General features: G+C 41.3%; 1 protein-coding gene across 2 annotated transcripts in view; it reads left to right on the top strand.

Moving 5' to 3' along the window:
* plpp3 (phospholipid phosphatase 3) overlaps positions 1-19,852 on the top strand; it is a 52,231-nt gene extending 32,379 nt beyond the window's left edge. Inside the window, exons 6-7 of one of the 2 annotated variants that reach the window (XM_038268725.1) lie at positions 7,686-7,862; positions 19,067-19,852. In XM_038268725.1, the coding sequence (XP_038124653.1) occupies positions 7,686-7,862; positions 19,067-19,195 (306 nt within the window). In that variant the 3' untranslated portion in view covers positions 19,196-19,852. The remainder of the gene's footprint in view (positions 1-7,685; positions 7,863-19,066) is intronic. The other variant, XM_038268735.1, reaches the window with a different exon arrangement.
* Positions 19,853-20,182: the final 330 nt, after the last annotated feature.

Here is a 20,182-nt window from a genome sequence, read left to right as displayed (position 1 = left end):
GTAGATATGGAATTACACTGCAAAAACGATCTCAAAATGAGTAACAATTTCTTAAATTAAGGGTATTTACCCTTAATTTGAGCCGGTAAATAAGATGAGTTTCCAATAGAATGAGTATTTTTACTCTTAAAATAAGTTATCTAGATATTATGCACTTGAAATAAGAAAATGCAATTGTTTTTTCTTATTTTAAGTGTAAATTGTCTTGTTCCATTGGCAAAGTGTCTCACTTAAATACTTTATTAAAGAAAAAATACACTTATTTTAAGGAGGAAATGACTTATTTAGATTAAATTTTTTGCAGTGTAGATGAGAGCATAATTCAAATCTGATTTATAGCCTTTATAGGACAAGTTAGCGTTTTTGATCACTTGCTTTTCCCTCACAAATGGAAAATTTTGGCATTTGACGAATCAGATGAACCCTTTAATGATATATTACCTATTTTAAATTAAGCTGAAAAAAAGAGAGAAAAAGGTAATTGAAAAGTTAAAAAGTAAAGCTCAAAAGTTAATAAGTCTAGTTAACAATTATATTTAGCTTTATGAACTAAAAAAATGTCAGTGCCAGTATCAGAATTAATGCCTCTTAGGTTATTCCGTAAAAGTTCAAAAAATAAAAAATATATATCCACTGGACTTGGTTTCCAAGATTTGAAGACGTTTCGCCACCTCTCCAGGAAAAAAAAAAAAAAGGTTATCTAAGGTTATGTTGGAACAATAAAATGTGTTTCTGTTTTTCATGAATTTCTTTTAGAATCACTTTTGTTATTTTTCTTAATACATTCGGGCAAGTTGGTGTTTCTTGTTATTACATTGATATTAATTTTTGCCATCATAAAATTCATATTTTTTAATGTTACAAAGGTAATAAGGTTTTGTCCTGGATTCCAATAACACCTTTGGCTGGAAATTTAGATTTTCAAAGTCAAACTAAGTGTTCTATAAAGGGTTAAGTTAAAGGAAATATTCTCTTTGAATGGAAATATCATAAAAGCCTAGATTTCAAAATTTCCTCTGAATGAATAAAAAAACGCTATATCCATAAAATATATCAGACTGAGTGGAGGATTGTTTTGCCCTGATGCGCAGGGATATGCTTGATGGTAACCTAAAGCAGAAAATCAAGCACCAACTCATACCAGCTGTCAAGTACAGCGGTAGAAGAGTGATGATTTGGGCTTCTCTTATAGTCACTGGACCTGGAACAGAAACTTCTTTGTATAGCCAAGTATTTTAAGGCAAGTCTCATTTTTCTGTCCAGTAACTACTGCAGGTTTTCATTGCCATTAGATGGTGAATTAAAAAACAAAAACACAAAATAAAACCTATCAAATATTGCTGAAAGAGAAAGGTTTTGAGGTAATTGATTATTGAAATAATCAACTAATTTAGAAATCGATTAATCGTTAAATGGAGTATAGAGACTATAAATCATGCCTTTAATTGACCCACATAAAGCAGTAATTATACCACAATTTTAAGAAAAATGTATAAACATTTTGCATTTAAGATAAACTCTTTAATCTGTCAGTACGCTCTATCCAGAACTCCTCAGGTGGAAACATTTTAGTTTCACCTGGTTTACTTTTGTAAAAATTTATTAATCAATTAATCGAAATAAAAAAATAGACATATAAATTTATTTGCAACAAAAATGGTTAGTTGCAGCCCTAGTTCCTTTATTTGACTTACTGTCAAGCACTTCAGTTAAACTAGTGGTTATTGTTAAGGGCTTTACAAGTAAATCTGTTACTGTAATTACTAATATTATTATTAGTAGTCGTAGTTGTAGGTTCAAAAGCTTCTAAAAATATATTTTTTCAAAAAGATACTACGTTCATAATTAGAGCAGTTAATTAAGCAGTATCTTAGTTGTTATTTTTTTTCCTATAAACATGTTTATTGGCCACAAATCTACAAATCTCTCCGCTTTTGCATTTGTGTTTGTTGCATCTGTGATAGAAGTGTAAAAGTATACATATAGTAACAATTAACAATTTTTTAGGCACTTTTTTAGAAGTTTTTAAGTTCTCAGGTATCAAGCAGAGCCTTAAGAAGGTTGAAAAAAATTTAAAATTTAACATGGATATAATTTCTTTTTCTTAAAGATTTTATATTATCTGGACTGTTTCTGATCATTTAAATACGTGTCTACTCTTTGTATCTGTAGTAGAAACCTTATGTTTAACTGTAGTTCTGCACATTTATCTTAGAAAAGCACATTATTAGTTTTGATCCGCCATCCCTGCCAGCGCAGATTGATACAGATGGGTCTGTCCCCTCAAGGCATGACAGCGACTCTGCCATCTCCTCCTCTGCACCCTGTTATTCTGAAGCGCTTCACTTCCTGCCCTCCGTCTCTAAAGGCTGCATGTGCGACTGAGGTGCTGGAGCTGTGCACTATAACGATGCTGCTCGGCACTTTCAGAGATGACACAGAAACCTGACACAGACCACATGGCATGGTGCTCAGCTACACCACAGCCACAGATGACTAGCATGTACGTGTTTCCAGCTGGCATGTTTTCTCTCATCTGCACGCAACGTTAGCATAAGTGCATGCCATCCAGTAGCAGAAACGGCCCGTCGCTTAATCAGGCAGGAAACAATATTTGTGTTTAACATATGAGCGGCTTAGACCGCAAATCTGCTTTTTGTCTCAGAGGGAGATATGAACCCAGAGAATGGCATGTTCAACGAGCCCGCATCCTCATTCCTTCCCGCTTTGTTGTGTTTGTTTGTGTTTTTAAGCACATTTAACACTTGGACTTTGAGTCAGAGCGAGAGACCCGAAGGGAGCAAGCCTCGGCGGACCGAGCTGGATTCTTCTGGAAACCAGCAGACTCTTTGTCGCTCCTCTCCGTCATGGGAATCTGCTTGGGCTCCTTTTGTTGTGTTTTATTGTTGCGTTCCTCCTTTACAAAATAAAGGAAGAAGACAGAGTTGGAGAGTGAGATGTTTTAGTGCATAACAGCTTTAAAAAGGACACTTTCAAACGGTCATCGACACTGATAGGTTTATCATGAGTTTGTGGCGTGCAGCTTCTGCTGAATCAGGCTCTAGCTGGGTTATCTGGGTTTACTGACTCTAGATAAGGTCATGTTGTCTTGCAGTTCAGTTCTTGTTTTGACGAACGTCGAGTTATGATTTCTTTCCCCTTTAATCTCCAACAAAGCTTGCTTGACATTTTCACTTTCTTCATCTGTCAAACTGTCTGACCCAAGTCCTTATCAGCAGTCCGTGTCCAATACCTGAGAACCGCCGTAAAGGAAGCCTGAAGTCTAAACATCTGAGGGAGGAGGGGACTGAGACAGAAAGGGATGGGAGGGATCGCTTCCTCTCAGCCTGGGAAGAGAACAATGATTTGGTGCCTTAGAGGAAATATGTAGAGGATTTACGTCTAAACCTAAAGCTCATTTTTGAGAAATCAAAGTTTGATTCAAAGGTTATAACCTGCCTGATGGCTACCAGAAGTTTTAGAATAAAGAAATCACTTTATAGAGCGTCCCTGACAACATGAAGTAAACTAAGATATCTTAAAAAGCTGCAGACGGTGCTTTGACCCAAAGAAATTAAAGATTACTTTAGATCAGAGATCTGCAACCTTTCATATCCAAAGAGCCATTTTACTCCGGCTAAAGAAAAGTCATTTAGAACTGTAAAATAAGACTTTTTAGTACTTTTAATTATATTATATTATTATTTTTTTTTATATATAACTGCTTTAGGAAATCTGTTAATATCTTAAACGGCAAACATTTTATTTGCTTTTCTATCTTAAGACAAAAGATTCATTAAGATGAGGCATGGATTTTCTTCTGTAGGATATGATCATAATAAAACACATAATTTCCAAGCTAGTTAAAAGAAAAATAGCTCTACAAAAGATATTTCTGGTGCTTTTAATGTCATTCTGTTGAGACAATTCAATTTAGATATTCATTATAAAAAACAATAAATGTTTTAAGACTGGTTTTTATTCTTAGAGTAAAGCATTATGTCATTTTTTGGCTAATATTAAGATCCATTGAACAGGGTCTAAAGAGCCACATGTGGCTCCGGAGCCGCAGGTTGCAGGTGCCTGCTTTAGATGATCTCCACGATATTTGGGGAATAATTTAGTGGGTCGATGAATCCGAAGTAAAACCATGAAAACAACAGAGAAAGGATCGCACATAAAATTGTTGCCAAGTGTTGATTTGATGATAGTAATATATGGAAATATGAGTTTCACTCTCAAAAAAAAAAAAAAAAAATCCAGATATCCATCCGTTTTTTTTTTTTACGAATTAATTGATGCTTCGGTTGGCTAACATTTCAATAATATGCAAAGAAGATCTGCTCCAACCAATCCACGTTGATATCAGAGTCTCATTGTTAGTGATAACAGACTGCAGATGTCACCTAGGGAGACATAATGTCACGCTCTTGATTCTGTTGAGTTTTTATTTCAGTATTCAGTTTTACTTTAATCCATGATTCATTTGTTTAATTTTAATTTTGTTGTGGTTTCTGGATGTATTTGAGTTCTTAGGTTTTTCTTGGTTGCCCTCTGTTGCCTTTTTGTGTTGGTCTCCTTTCAGACATGTTCACAAGTCATTTTTTGCAAGTCCAAGTCAAGTCTCAAGTCTTGAGAAGGCCTGTCACAATTATCAATTAATCGCACAATTAATTCGAATCACTCGATTAATTAAACAAGTGCAATAATTTGCGTGCTTGCTTGTTTCTCCTTCTGTTTTCATCTCCTTCACTGAGACCGAAGCAACAATTTTCTTACAGTATTTACCTGAAATTTGTGGTTACAACTTTTTCTAGTTTTAGGAGTAAATGTCTGCTCTTTTATTTTTAAGTAAAAATGAGGGCTGTGGAAAAAAAACAATCACAATCCTGCTTTTTATTAATACATATGAAGTTAGCAACTACAACAGATAAAGAATAACCCTAAATAAATAGCAGGACGATAACAATTCTTTCATAAAAGAAACATTGTGGCAATAACTTTTTGTAACTTAATGCCCTGGAACAGACAGAACCGACTTGGCGGGCAGTATTTTAAATTCAATTCAGTTTATTTATTTAGTGCCAATTCACAACATTTTTTTTTCTGCTCTACGACTGCCATGAAGTTTTTAAAGCTTGGCTTGTCGATCACGCATGCATGCGCACGGGCGCGCGGGCATATGTCACGTAGCGTTGCGTCAGTGACGTCAGTGCTACGTGACAGTTTGACAGCCACTCTGCCGTTTTTTTGTTGTTTTTTTACCTCTGCTGTGTGCGGGTAAGGCGAGCGGCGATCAGTCAAGTTAGTAAAACAAAAAACACTTAAAAATAAAATATTGTTCACGAGTCAGAAATCACGAGTCTCAGTCAAGTCTGAAGTCCTTCAAAAGCAAGTCTAAGTCGAGTCTAAAGTCATTAAATATGCGATTTAAGTGCGACTCGAGTACAAGTCACAAACTCGAGTCCCCATCTCTGTCTCCTTTTCCCTAGCTCCTTTCTAGCCTTGCCTTGCCTTGCCTTGATGTTTCTGACTGTAAAACTTGGAGAAGCTAAAGGGGTCTAAAGTCTAAAGTAATTAAATATGCGACTTAAGTGCGACTCGAGTACGAGTCACAAACTCGAGTCCCCATCTCTGTCTCCTTTTCCCTAGCTCCTTTCTAGCCTTGCCTTGCCTTGCCTTGATGTTTCTGACTGTAAAACTTGGAGAAGCTAAAGGGGTCTAAAGTCTAAAGTCATTAAATATGCGACTTAAGTGCGACTCGAGTACGAGTCACAAACTTGAGTCCCCATCTCTGTCTCCTTTTCCCTAGCTCCTTTGTAGCCTTGCCTTGCCTTGATGTTTCTGACTGTAAAACTTGGAGAAGCTAAAGGGGTCTAAAGTCTAAAGTCATTAAATATGCGACTTAAGTGCGACTCGAGTACGAGTCACAAACTTGAGTCCCCATCTCTGTCTCCTTTTCCCTAGCTCCTTTGTAGCCTTGCCTTGCCTTGATGTTTCTGACTGTAAAACTTGGAGAAGCTAAAGGGGTCTAAAGTCTAAAGTAATTAAATATGCGACTTAAGTGCGACTCGAGTACGAGTCACAAACTCGAGTGCCCATCTCTGTCTCCTTTTCCCTAGCTCCTTTCTAGGATTGCCTTGCCTTGCCTTGATGTTTCTGACTGTAAGAGTTGGAGAAGCTAAAGGGGTCTAAAGTAATTAAATATGCGACTTAAGTGCGACTCGAGTACGAGTCACAAACTCGAGTCCCCATCTCTGTCTCCTTTTCCCTAGCTCCTTTCTAGCCTTGCCTTGCCTTGATGTTTCTGACTGTAAAACTTGGAGGAGCTAAAGGGGTCTAAAGTCATTAAACATGCGACTTTAGTGCGACTCAAGTATGAGTCACAAACTCGAGTCCCCATCTCTGTCTCCTTTTCCCTAGCTCCTTTCTAGCCTTGCCTTGCCTTGCCTTGATGTTTCTGACTGTAAAACTTGGAGAAGCTAAAGGGGTTCTTACACTTGTTGTGCACAATTTGCCTTTGACTCCTCTCTTCACTCCTGCTCTCAATCAGCTCATTAGTCCAGTCTTGGTTCAGTCTCCCATATATACTCTCCCTGTGCAGTTCTTCAGTGCTGCTCCCCGTACATGTTTTCCCTCATCACTCCATGGTTCTGCTTTGTGTGCGTTCTTGTGTTCGGTTTTTGGATTCCTGCCTCTGTAACCTGTTGAGAACTCCATTAAAAATGCAAGAACTCACCTCTGCCTGCTTCTGCATTTGGGTCCTCAAAACCTCAACCAAACCCTGACACATTAGGTTTTAGGTTTGGAGGCATTTTTTCTCATAAGGTCAGGTTGAGTTTTTATCTCCTCATAATTATAACCATTAGCTAAATGGGATTTTTGCCTTTACTCAGATTAAATTAATTGGATGATGTGACAGGGGAAAAAATAAACAATTCAAATAGTAGAAATCCTAAATGGATACCTGATAAGAGCTTCCTTAGCAGCCCAATTGTTAGCTGTATGTATTGTTAGCCAGGTGGATTACATGATCTAAGTACAGAGGATTGGGTTGAGTATTTGATTGGCTTAAGCCAGCCTTTTCTGGACCTTTCCAACTATTGGGTGTGAGAGACAGGAAGCGAAGGGTATGTCTGTGTGCCAAAACACAGGATGTCTAAAGAACCTGAGCTGACCTTAACAGTCTACATGTTAGTGGACGAAAAAAGAGATCAAGCCTTCGTATGTTTAGGATCCAAGCAAGTGACTGAAAGTGGCCTTGAAATGACTTGTTCCTGTTTTGGTTCCCCTCAGCTTTTATTTTGACCCAGAAAACGGTCTTTGGCTGGAGGAGAGAGATGCATCTGTTTCATCTGCTCGTTACACCAATAAGAGGCAGAGAGTCCATTGCAGGGAAGCGTTAAAATGTTCTCCGTCTGTGTGTGTGTGTAAGTTCGTATTATCCATGTCTGTGGTTGTGGTGTTTTTACAGCTGCAAAGTGTAACCATTAATCAGTCAAGTCCAGGTCTCAGGCAGTCAAGCATGAGTTTCTGTTGTGGATGTGTCTCCTCTGGCCCACTTTGATTCAGTCTGTGCCTCTCAGACTGTAATGATACACACACCAGCTGCAGGTGCACAGATAAAAAGCCACCTGAATGAAATTACAGATTCTTTTCTCTCTTTCTTCCCACCTTGTCTGCAGTTCTACATCCAGTCCAGGTTCACTTGGCGCGGCGCTCGCCTCCTACGCCCCTTGCTCCAGTTCACCTTGTTGATGATGGCCTTCTACACCGGTTTGTCACGCGTCTCAGACCACAAGCACCACCCGACTGACGTCCTGGCTGGCTTTGTGCAGGGAGCCCTGGTGGCCTACTGCATAGTGAGTCCACACCTAACATAATCTATGTTAAACTGCTGGTTCTAAACCTGCTCAATTGGCATCCCACATATAAGGCAAACTTGAAAGTTTTCTAATAAAAAAAGAAAAATCCTAAAGTATTGAAGGTTCATCCAAAGTTACATATTTTAGAACTGACTGGGGACCTTTATTTTTTATTTTTAGAGCTAGTTATGAGTTCCTCTGCTAATTTATTATAGTTATTCGTAATCAGACTTTCAGGCTAGGGTGTGTTTGTCTTATTAATCTCATGACAGTTAATCTGGACAACTAAAGGAGCCAATAATGGAGAACTTCAATTCAATTTTTTCTATAACTCCAATTCACATCATGTCATCTCAGGTCACTTTCCAGTTCACCAGATCATCCAGTCAGATTGATTCAAAGTTTTCTATCTAAGAGAAACCAGCTGATTGCATCGACTCATTGACTCTTCAGCAATCCCTCACACTAAGCATGCTTGTAGCGACAGTGGAGAGGAAAAACTCCCTTTGAACATGAAGAAACCTCCAGCAGAACCAGAAGAATGTATGGACAGGAAAATAATAGAGACAATCATCTGGATTAATGTGCATTTAATCGTTAAGCCCCCATTTCCACTACCCTTTTGAAACCGTGCTGAGATCGGTCCGAGCACGGTAACCGAGATAACTGTTGAGTGCAAACTGAACCATCCCAAACACAACCAAACTAGTTCATCAGTAGAGCTCGGCGTGGTTCAGATCTGGCTCAGTTCTCAAACGAAAAACGGCGCATAAGCAGAATGCGTCATCTCCTTACATCTCCACTTCCCAAAAGCCGACCCTGTCAGTTAAATTCAGCAAAGGCTGCCTGAGTTTCCACAAGCAAGAAATATCACAATGATAACCAAACTTCCTGAATGTTACGGCCGCCGTTTGATTTGCAGAATCCCCTCTAGAGAACAGTAGTACCGTAGATCGCCACTAGGAGGCGAGGAACCATGCTGGTTTGGTGTGTAAATGGTTATGAGGAACCGAGCTCTGTATGGTTAACCGATCCAAGCTCGGTCCGAACTTGGCACGGATCGGTTTTCAGAGGCTAGTGGAAATGGGTTTATGTTGTGCATAAGTTTTGGCCATATCATTCAACCCTACCCTGGAGGAGCTGGAGGGTAATCTAATTACTCTGGTCTTTCCTTTACAAAGACAAGAAGGAACTTTAGAAAGAGTTTTAGGATTAGCAGAAGTCTCAATACAATGAAATCCAGTTTCAAATGAAACTAATTCTGTTCTAATTCTCTAAATATAGTTTTTATTCAGTTTCACGTGATTAAGTGCGATTTAAATTTAAAAGAAACACATATCATTTCGATTTTTTCCATAAACACAGACTCCCTCTGGGCCACGGGTCACCAACCTTTTTAAGGCTGAGGGCTACTTCATGGCTACCGAGTCATAGGAAGGGCTACCAATACTGACCTATGAACTGGAGCGATCAGTGTTCACCTGCAGTAAATCTCATCCATAAAAACTCATTTTTATTCTTATTTTATTCTTTTATTCATTTTTAATTTTCTTTTTAATATTTTCATTTTGAAACCACTGAAATATGATGAAATAATACATACAGGTGCTGGTCATAAAATTAGAATATCATGAAAAAGTAGATTGATTTCAGTAATTCCATTTAAAAAGTGAAACTTGTATATTATATTCATACATTACATACAAACTCATATATTTCAGATGTTTATTTTGTTTAATTTTGATGATTACAAATGACAACAAATGAAAATCTCAAATTCATCATATCAGAAAATTAGAATATTACTGAAGACCAATAAAAACAAAGGATTTATAGAAATGTTGGCCAACTGAAAAGTATGAACATGAAAAGTATGAGCATGTACAGCACTCAGTATTTAGTTGGGCCTCCTTTGGCCTGTATTACTGCAGCAATGCGGCGTGGCATGGAGTCGATCAGTCTGTGGCACTGCTCAGGTGTTATGATAGCCCAGGTTGCTCTAATAGTGGCTTTTAGCTCTTCTGAATTGTTGGGTCTGGTGTATTGCATCTTCTTCTTCACAATACCCCATAGATTTTCTATGGGGTTAAGGTCAGGAGAGTTTGCTGGCCAATTAAGAACAGGGATACCATGGTCCTTCAACCAGGTACTGGTAGCTTTGGCACTGTGTGCAGGTGCCAAGTCCTGTTGGAAAATGAAATCTGCATCTCCAAAAAGTTGGTCAGCTGCAGGAAGCATGAAGTGCTCTAAAACTTCCTGGTATGTGGCTGCGTTGACCCTGGACCTCAGAAAACACAATGGACCAACACCAGCAGATGACATGGCACCCCAAACCATCACTGACTGTGGAAACTTTACACTGGACTTCAAGCAACGTGGATGAAGTGCCTCTCTTCTTTTCCTCCAGACTCTGGGACCTTGATTTCCAAAGGAAATGCAAAATTTACTTTCATCAGAGAACATGACTTTGGACCACTCACCAGCAGTCCAGTCCTGTTTCTCTTTAGCCCAGGCAAGACGCTTCTGACGCTGTCTGTGGTTCAAGAGTGGCTTGACACAAGGAATGCGACAGCAGAAACCCATGTCTTTCATACGTCTGTGTGTGGTGGTTCTTGAAGCACTCACTCCAGCTGCAGTCCACTCTTTGTGAATCTCCCCCACATTTTTGAAGGGGTTTTGTTTCACAATCCTCTCCAGGGTGCGGTTATCTCTCTTGCTTGTACACTTTTTTCGACCACATCTTTTCCTTCCCTTCGCCTCTCTATTAATGTGCTTGGACACTGAGCTCTGTGAACAGCCAGCCTCTTTAGCGATGACCTTTTGTGTCTGGCCCTCCTTGTACAAGGTGTCGATGGTCGTCTTTTGGACAACTGTCAAGTCAGCAGTCTTCCCCATGATTGTGTAGCCTATAGAACTAGACTGAAAGACCATTTAAAGGCTTTTGCAGGTGGTTTGAGTTAATTAGCTGATTAGAGTGTGGCACCAGGGGCCATCAATTTTGAACCTTTTCACAATATTCTAATTTTCTGATATGATGAATTTGAGATTTTCATTTGTTGTCATTTGTAATCATCAAAATTAAACAAAATAAACATCTGAAATATATGAGTTTGTATGTAATGTATGAATATAATATACAAGTTTCACTTTTTAAATGGAATTACTGAAATCAATCTACTTTTTCATGATATTCTAATTTTATGACCAGCACCTGTAAATGATTAAAAAGAAGAGCAACAGAATAAAGAAAATTAAACTTAACCCACTGAGTGAGTTCTTCTGTTTTCAGAAGACGAAGACGGCCCCCCATGTGGTCCTTGAGGGCCCCTTGGTGCCCGCGGGCACCGCGTTGGTGACCCCTGCTCTGGGCTATTCAAATCCAGGCACATGTTGCTTCCCATACACAACACCCAGAACACATCAACTGCATGGTGGTGGCAGAATCATGCTTGGGCCATACTTCCTTCAGCAGTAAGAAGAAGGTCGGTGGTGGATGTGAAGATTGATGGACTTAGATAAAGGGAGAAAATGGAACAAAACACACTTTTCACATCTTTAATGAAAATGTTCAATACAATATTTCCCTTTTAGTTAAAAAAAAAAATCAATGTAACAGATTTCATTGTGTAACACATGAGGAAATTTAATTTGTGAACATACTTTTGTGTAGCTGGTAGCGAAGCAAAGAGCAATTTAATGACTAACACATTGCAGGACGGGTCTTTGTTCAGAGGTGCAGATACTCCAACCTTCCTGACTGCCTCAGCAACATGTCATCAAAGTGGTTTCCAGATGATTTTTTTATTAACTCTCATCATCACTGTGAGCTCACTCAGAGCCAAAAAAATTAGAATTTGGGTCAAGAGAATGACGACGGGGTGTTAAAGAAGGGTGAGTAAGACAGAAGGGATTATGCTTTGAAACCAGAATGAGGCTGGTAATTATTTTGGGGGCTTTTTATTTGGTGGCTCTGGTTCTATCAACACAGCAGGCTCCAGCTACACTACGCTGCCTTTGGCGAAAGACGGGAAGGCGCACGCACACAGCCTGCCTCTTACCTTAATGCCTGGACCTGGATCCAGAATGTGGAAAGAATTAGATTCATAAAATTGAGGGAGACCTCAGTAGTGGCGCCTCGGCAGATGTTGGCAGAATCACACGCAGGGTGACAGCGTTCTGAGATGCCTGGGTTATTAAAGGATTTGTCCGCCGAAATCTGAGAGCAACAAAGACTTAAACTCAAAAAAAAGAACGAGCCGTGCATCCTCCAGCTGGGCGTAACCCGTGGACGGCACCGGCCTTGACAAGTGAGAAAATGATGTTTTCAGAAAGAGGGCGATGTGTGTGAGCCTGACCTCTGAAGTGGCAGAACTGGCAGGAGGACGGAAGGGAGGGAGGTGACAGGAGAGAGGAGCCTTGTCTGCATCTTGGCTCGGGATGAGTGCGGGCTTCTTCCAGCGCAGCCCATCCACAGGCCTCCTGCTTGCAGTGAGGAGGCTTAATGCTGATGTTTTTCACATCCGTATTCATGCACACCATACATATTGCTGTATATGCATACATCGAAACCTGAGGTTGATCAAGGCAATGAGGTTAGCTTTAAAACCACCACCCCCCACCATCCCCCCACCCCCATATTGGCCCAGTTTTTCTAGAAGCACACATCTGTGAGTACTTTAGCTCTGTTTGAGCCTCTCTGCGAAGCAGCAGAGCCTGAAGGGCCTGACAGCAGATGATGGGAGGCCTGACTGAGGAGGTGCAAATACTCCACTCCTTAGAAGCTCCAGCCCTAAAGTCCTAAATCAAGGTGTGAACATCTTTAGATCTTCAGGTAACAGCTGCATGTGTTGCACCCTGAGTGTTTTAAAGTGTGAAATGAAAAATTAAGCTTTAGATCTTAGTGTTAACACCCTGAGGTCTGCAGAGCCGGGAAGACATTTTTGTTCCTGTCTTAAATCTCTTCTGTTATTCAATATGGCTGCTTTTTGATGTACAATCATTTCTGTACAAGTAATAATTTTTGTTTTATTTGGATTAGATATATTTGACTTTAAATAGGTGAGCTGGGTAAAAAGATCCCCTTATGCAACCATTACTTGAACATTATTGGTGATCCCTAGTTGTGTGTCTGTAGCTAAGATATGTTATTGTATCATCAATCATCAATATATATATATATATATATATAGCCTCTCAAATTCAAATGAGTCTGAATATTTAAACCTTTGAATATATTTTAGCAAGTTAAAGAGGTGAGGGGCCAGATAAACCATTTCAAGCAACTCAAAGTTAAACCCTTTGACCTGGATCAGTGTGAAAGTTTTTTCAGTGGTAATTGTGTGGCTGAGCTGCTTATGGTCCTTATTGGTAAATGTGTGAGACGACAGGTTTTATTCTTAGAGACGTAAATGATCTGTTCAATGAAACAGACAAGCAAACACTCTTTCTCACACCTTGAAAGGCTCTCAGGCCCCGTCCACACGAAGTCAAACCCTGGCCTAAAAGCACAAATTTTTCACCAAACCAGCCTCTCCTCCATACGAAGCCGGCGTTTCGGGGGTCTGTAAACGATCTTTTTTTTATTCAGCCTTCAGAGTGGGAAGATTTTGAAACGGCGTCTTCGCGTTTCCGTCTTTAAGCTCTAACCGCATTTTTTTTTACACGCATGCGTCATAGCGTCGCCTCTAAACACGCATGCGCGACACAGTATCACCGCAACAATGGCGCCGTGACTGAGAATCTTCACCCTGCTGTCGGGCTTACAACAGAATCTTCTTCTTCTGGAATATCTCCAGGAAGAACAGAGCAATATCGACCACATAGTTCAGCACCTGAATTTGACTGAACCACGAAAATGGACCCGCAGGGCAACCATGTATAAATATTAGTGCGCATGCCCAACATTTCGTCGCCTATTTTTGCTTTGGCACCACAGCGCCACTTATAGGCCTGGCATACATTTTGCAGCGTTTTTATGCATTCGTGTGGACGATCACATTTATTTTACGTCTCCGTCTTTACGACAAATGTTCTGGAAAATATTAGCGTTTCGTGTTCGTTTTGACTTCGTGTGGACGGGGCCTTAGTTGGAGCTTCATGGCAAGTCCTGGGTTGCTTCAGTCATCATCCGTGGAGATTGAACTGAACTACTAGTGGATCAGCAGGGCTCGACGCTGTTCATCTGTGGCTCAGTTCTCTGATAAAAAAAGCCTAATTTCTACTACCCTTTTGAAACCGTGCCGGGATCAGTCCGAGCACGCTAACCCAGATAATTGTTGAGTGTAAATGATACGCAGAACTGAACCGGAATGCGCCACACACAACCCAACGGCGCTAACTGGTACTAGTTCATCAGCAGGGCTCGGCACGGTTTAGTTCTGGCTCGGTTCTCAGATAACAAAGAGCGCATGAGCAGACTGCGTCATCTCCTTACTGTAAGCAGGAAATTTCAGACATTCATAGAAATCCTAGCTTTCTACACAATTTCCTCAACGTCTGTCGTTGTTTCCTGCGTCTGGAAGCCCTGATTAGATTATCGTTTGTCGTATTCATTTCTCAAAAGCCGAATCTATCAAGTAAATTCACCAAAGGCTGCCTTCTTCGCCTGAGTCTCCGTAAACTTCCTGAATGTTACAGGTGCCGCCATGTTGGTTTGCTTGTTTACCTCTAGAGTAGTAGTACCTAGATCACCACTAGGAGGCAAGGAACTGTGCTAGCATGGTGTGTAAACGCTCATAAGAAACCGAGCTCGGCACGGACCTGTTTTCAGAGGGTAGTGGAACTGGGGCTAAAGAGTCTTTGAGCAGACCGTGTCATCTCCTATTTACAGTCAGCTGTCTCATTTTGGGTTTTTTTCTGCCGGCTTTGCAATTCACAGATCTCGTCACCTGTTCACAACACAAACTTCTTAGCCTACTTACAATAAATGGAATTAAAAGAGCACGGTGCGATGATGCAGAGAACGAGTCTCTCATTGAAATTTGGGCATAGGATGCTATCCAGGCACAACAGTTCCTGAATGCTATGGGAGACGCCACTTTTTGTTTGCATAATTCCCGGCTTGAGGGCTGTGGTTTCAGGGACAGGGGATACGAGGTGAGGAATCATGCTAACGGGATTTGTAAATGGTCATAAGAACCAAACTCTGCACAGTTAACTTATCCAACTTTTACTTGCTGTTTTCTGCTAGCAGACTGAGAGCAACAAGTGGGGGAGGGGTAGTGTCTGGTTGAAGATCAAACATAATCATAGACATGTACATGAGTCACGAATGACCTAAATAGTTATGTTTTTATAGCTCTCCAGCCCCTTAAATTAGAACAGTCATATCCTTTGTTACTCATTTAATGCGTCTAGGGTGATTTTTAAATAGCAGGCCAAGATCTGTAGTTAAAAGCGAAAGCGAAGTCTTACTCATGCCTTTAAAGGTTCATCTTTTATGCGCCAGGTGTGAGGCAAGGAAGAGCCGAGCTGCTTTGCCCAGAAACAATGGGGCTGCAGGGTTTGCATGTCTGTATCAGCAGCAGGATGTGGTGTGGTCACGATAACCTCCTCCAGCCTGGCAGTTAAACAGCGATAGGTTGGCGTTCTGGTGACGCAGCTGCAGCGCACCGCTGCCATTGGACGCCGGTGGGAAAGAAGCAGGGATGGTTTCCCATAAAGGCTCGCGTGACTCTAAGAGATATGAACTCACATCCTTTCCGGTCCCCTAATCGTATCATAATATTCTACAGGCGACACACAGCAGCCGCTGTTCAGTCAAAGAGCCCATTTAGAAGAGCGTGACAGTGGCTTTGTGTGGTGGAGTTGTCTGTAGCTACAGGTTATCCATCACTCGCTGTCTCCACTGATGATCTCTGTGCTCTAACAGAAGAGGCAGCCTTTGTGCTGATCATATACTTCAAAATGAGATGCTTGCAGTTTACATGTATAAATAGATCAGTGTCTGCATGTTGGGCAGTCCCCAGAAAACAATGATGAAGCCTACGTAGTTTTTTTCCCCATGGGGTATTCCCCTGTTTAGGAATTGCATGTAAAATCCTTTTTTTGGGTTCATTCACACTTGTTTTCACAGCTGGTCGTCCTCAGAGTGTGATGTTAAATGGCAGCCTTTCCCCTCCGACACTTCCCAAGCTCAGGCTGTAACCTGTGTTCTGATTGGCTCTACGGAAGGAAAAACAGCTCAGTCTGCCAGTTCTGTGTGTCCGTTTGTCTCAGAGTGCCACCGTTTCTCAGGCCTGTGGGTGCGCTGGTAGGAACCCACTGCTGAACTGTGTTTCCACGCTTCCTGTCCACGCTGGGCCTTTTTCCTGTTCAGCATATGATGTCACTCAGACCCCGAAAGAGATATCATTTTGGACGTTTTCTCCCAGTCTCCCTTCCTTCGTTCACCAAAGGAACCTTCGCTCATGCTATGAGGTAAAGGTCGCCCTAAATGAGGAGACTGACTGCCAAACTGCGATATCTTAGTGAACTATGCTTTACTCACTGTTCTCAGCTGGATTACTCATCCCTGAGCTGCCCACAGTGTGACAAAAAGAGGATACCAGTGAAATGGGCTGTTCACTAGTATGACATCAAAATATTCACATTTTTGCCAGCTCATGTCTCCTCTGCAGACAGAATAAAAGCAGTTGAGCATTGAACGTTCTCTGGTTTCAACTTGTGCTGCAGTATTCAGATCCTGCTACATTCCTTCGATTTCAGACCTTCAATTGAGCTTTTTCTCATTGCAACAGATGCAAATATTAATTTTTTTATATTTCTGTCTGAATCTGTCTATCTGGCTGTGACTCCACCCTGGAGACAAATATCAGCTGTGCTGCTGCCATCAGCACCATGTTTATAGATGTTGGAGATCGGCTTGTTTTTCAGTGTGGTCCCCACTGCAAAAATAAAAAAAATCTCAATAAGTTATTTTTTTCTTAAAATAAGTGAATTTATTTCTTGAATTAAGCAGGTAATTGAAACACTTTGCCAATAGAACAAGACAATTAAGATTTAAAATAAGTAAAACAATTGCATTGTCCTATTTCTGTGGAGTTTTTTTGACAGCATATTGGTAAATGGCATGTACTTATATAGCGCCTTTATTCAAGTTAGGAGACCTGACCAAAGCGCTTTACACTACATTCTGGTTCTGCTGGAGGTTTCTTCCTGTTAAAAGGGAGTTTTTCCTCTCCACTGTCGCTACAAGCATGCTTAGTGTGGGGGATTGTATTTGAGTCGATGCAATCAACTGGTTTTCCTTAGATAGAAAACTTTGTATCAATTTGACTGTATGATCTGGTTGAACTGTAAAGTGCCTTGAGATGACATGTGTTGTGAATTTGGCGCTATATAAATAAACTGAATTGAATTGAATTCATTCACCCATTCACGCACACACTCACACACTGATGGCGGCAAGCTACATTGTAGCCACAGCTGCCCTGGGGCTCACTGACAGAAGCGAGGCTGCCGTACACTGGCGCCACCGGGCCCTCTGACCACCATCAGTAGACAATGCAGGTGAAGTGTCTTGCCCAAGGACACAACAACAATGAAAGTCGGAGTCGGGGCTTGAACCGTCAACCCTTCAATTACAGGGCAAACTCCTACATCCAACGCCACTGTCGCCCTATATTGACAGGAAAGGGTGTATGAAAGAGGGGAAGAGACACGCGGCAAAGGACCAGAGGTCGGATTCGAACCCGGGTCGAGTACTAACGCACTAACCACTGTCTTATTTCGAGTGATAATTTCTAGTTATCTTTTCTTTTCAGAGAAAAATACTAATTCCATTGGCAAGCCCTGTTATTTACCTGCTCATATTAAGGGTAAATGCACTGAATCCTGGATGGGAAGTGAAATGTCTTCAAACTTGGAAACAAAGTCCAGTAAATTTTTTTTTTTCTTTTTTGGAATGACTATGACCTGGATGACTGAGAATCTTCACCAGCTAACTCCTAAAGACCAACCTCTTCAAAGAGCATCTCCTAACTCTAACCCATAGCTGTATTGTATGTATTGGGCAGGTGGTGGTCTAGTGGACAGGGCATTGCGCTTGGAATCCAGAGGTTCTGAGTTCGAGCCCCACAGTTTTCCACTTAGGGTCCTTGAGCCACACTGCAAAAAAAAACCTATAAGAACCCAGGCAAGCAGACAGGTAGCGTTCGTATCACAGCTGGAGGGGGAGTGTGGGTCCTTAGGCAAGACCCTTCATGCTAATGCCTGCTTTGGAGAGTGGCAGTCTAGTGGTTAGACCTTATAGTCCTGAGATTCTGAGTTAGATTCTGAGACCCTTAACCCCACTCTGCATCCCTAAGGGAATGGGTTAAACGCAGAGAGTTCATTTTGTTGCTCTGTACTTGTGACAGTGTAATGACAATAAAACGCTAAAAAAAAAAAGATCTGCACCCCTCTACTACTCTTCCTGCACTTCCCTCTATCTCCTCGCTGTCACCACTGATTCTGACTAGAGAACTTATTGTTATATTGATGATAACTGTAAAATTGTGTCAAATAAATTCATTACTGTTCCCTCCATTTGCTACTGATCTTTGAGGTTTGGTTTCATTTGTTGATCATATATTTTTCTATCATGTAAGAAAATTAAAAAAAGCAATATTTAGCTCAGAGAATAAGCCTCAAGACTTTTCTGGTCTTGTAGAAACAATACTCCATGCTGCTACACCTGCAACTCAACCTTTCTACCTGTTAACCAGTGGTGGCTCAAACTGGGTGGTCACCAATCGGAGCTAATTAAACAGAAATTTGTCTGGTGTTGGTGGGCACTTTCTTGGCCTATCTATCTATCTATCTATCTATCTATCTATCTATCTATCTATCTATCTATCTATCTATCTATCTATCTATCTATCTATCTATCTATCTATCTATCTATCTATCTATCTATCTATCTATCTATCTATCTATCTATCTATCTATCTATCTATCTATCTATCTATCTATCTATCTATCTATCTATCTATCTATCTATCTATCTACCTTCCTTCCTTCCTTTTAAATCACAAATTGAGCTTGGTGGTAGCCTTAGTCACCATTATTGTTTTTCTCCATGTTCCAGTTTAACTGTCTTTTAAAGAGCCCAATAAAATCACCCTCCACAGAAACCTGAAGGAAATCATTTAACCTTTTTTTTTCTGTTCCCAGTCTTCCTACGTTTCCTCCTAACCCTGCTGTCCATCTGTTTCCTCCAGGTGTTCTACGTGTCTGACCTGTTCAAGCCCAGGGAGACGTTGGCCACGCCCCCTCCCTCCCCGATCAAGAAGGAGCTGCTGCCTTCGTCCGACATTATTGACAGGAACAACCACCACAACATGGTGTAAGGGAGACCGCACCCCCTTCGCCTGCCGGGGAGCCAATCACTGCGCTGCTCAACAACCCCCCACCCCCACCCCCAAAACGCCCCAATCGGACGATCGAATGTAGCGACAAGACACTGTAGCTGCTTCATTAATGGCATCCTCCCTTCCTCCCAGCGCCCAGCGAGGCGCTCCTTGTAGACTAGGGTGTCAGGTTTGAGATTTGCACAGCAGAGTCCACATTCACTACCCAGACTTATTATTTTCCTAATCATGATAACTACTAATCAGCATTTGAGCCCCTCTGTTTGTCAGTCTGAGCACAAACGGAGACGAATCTGAGAGATGATGAGCTGGCGAGCCAAAACTGGAGTTATAGAGGTGTGACTGAAATATAACCTCATGAAGGACGAAGCACAAAAAAAAAGTTGATTTATAACACACACCCCCACCCTCCCTCCCCCTCCTGAGAGGCAGAGAGGTTTATTCCTCTCCCAAATCCCTGTGGCCTTGGATAACCATTGGACAACAACTTCCTCATCTAAGGGAAGGATCCTACTGCAACAGTTAGCAGCAGAAAAACATAGAAATCTGGAAGTTAAAGCACTGTTTTAACGTCATTTTCCGTTCACACCACTTGCTGCCTGAGATGTTTAGCTAAGGAAAATTGACATCTTTGAACACTGAGACAAAAAACAGTTCCACCTTAAGTGACGCCTTTTTGAAACACGTCTGTAAAGATCAGTGTTTCGGAAAGTGCCTTAAATGTGTCGCCTCAGGATCGGCGTGTCGAGCTTTTCCGCAGTTGACTCTCGGCGCAGTTTTTTTTCCGAAGTAGACGCAGAAACGGGGAAGGTGGCGGGGCGATGTCTGTGGAAGAGGCGTGGCTGTGCCATGCCTCCGTCAGGGGTCGGGGGGCCACCTGTTTGGATTCCTGAGAGGTGGGCGGAGGGGAAGGGGTGTGGCCTGTCACCACAGACAGAGGGTAATGAGTAGGGGTGTAAATAATAA

The sequence above is a fragment of the Cyprinodon tularosa genome, unplaced genomic scaffold (assembly GCF_016077235.1).
Source record: "Cyprinodon tularosa strain WSP-4 unplaced genomic scaffold, ASM1607723v1 ctg119, whole genome shotgun sequence".
Taxonomy (NCBI): Eukaryota; Metazoa; Chordata; class Actinopteri; order Cyprinodontiformes; family Cyprinodontidae; genus Cyprinodon; species Cyprinodon tularosa.
This window is presented reverse-complemented; position numbering and strand designations above follow the sequence as displayed.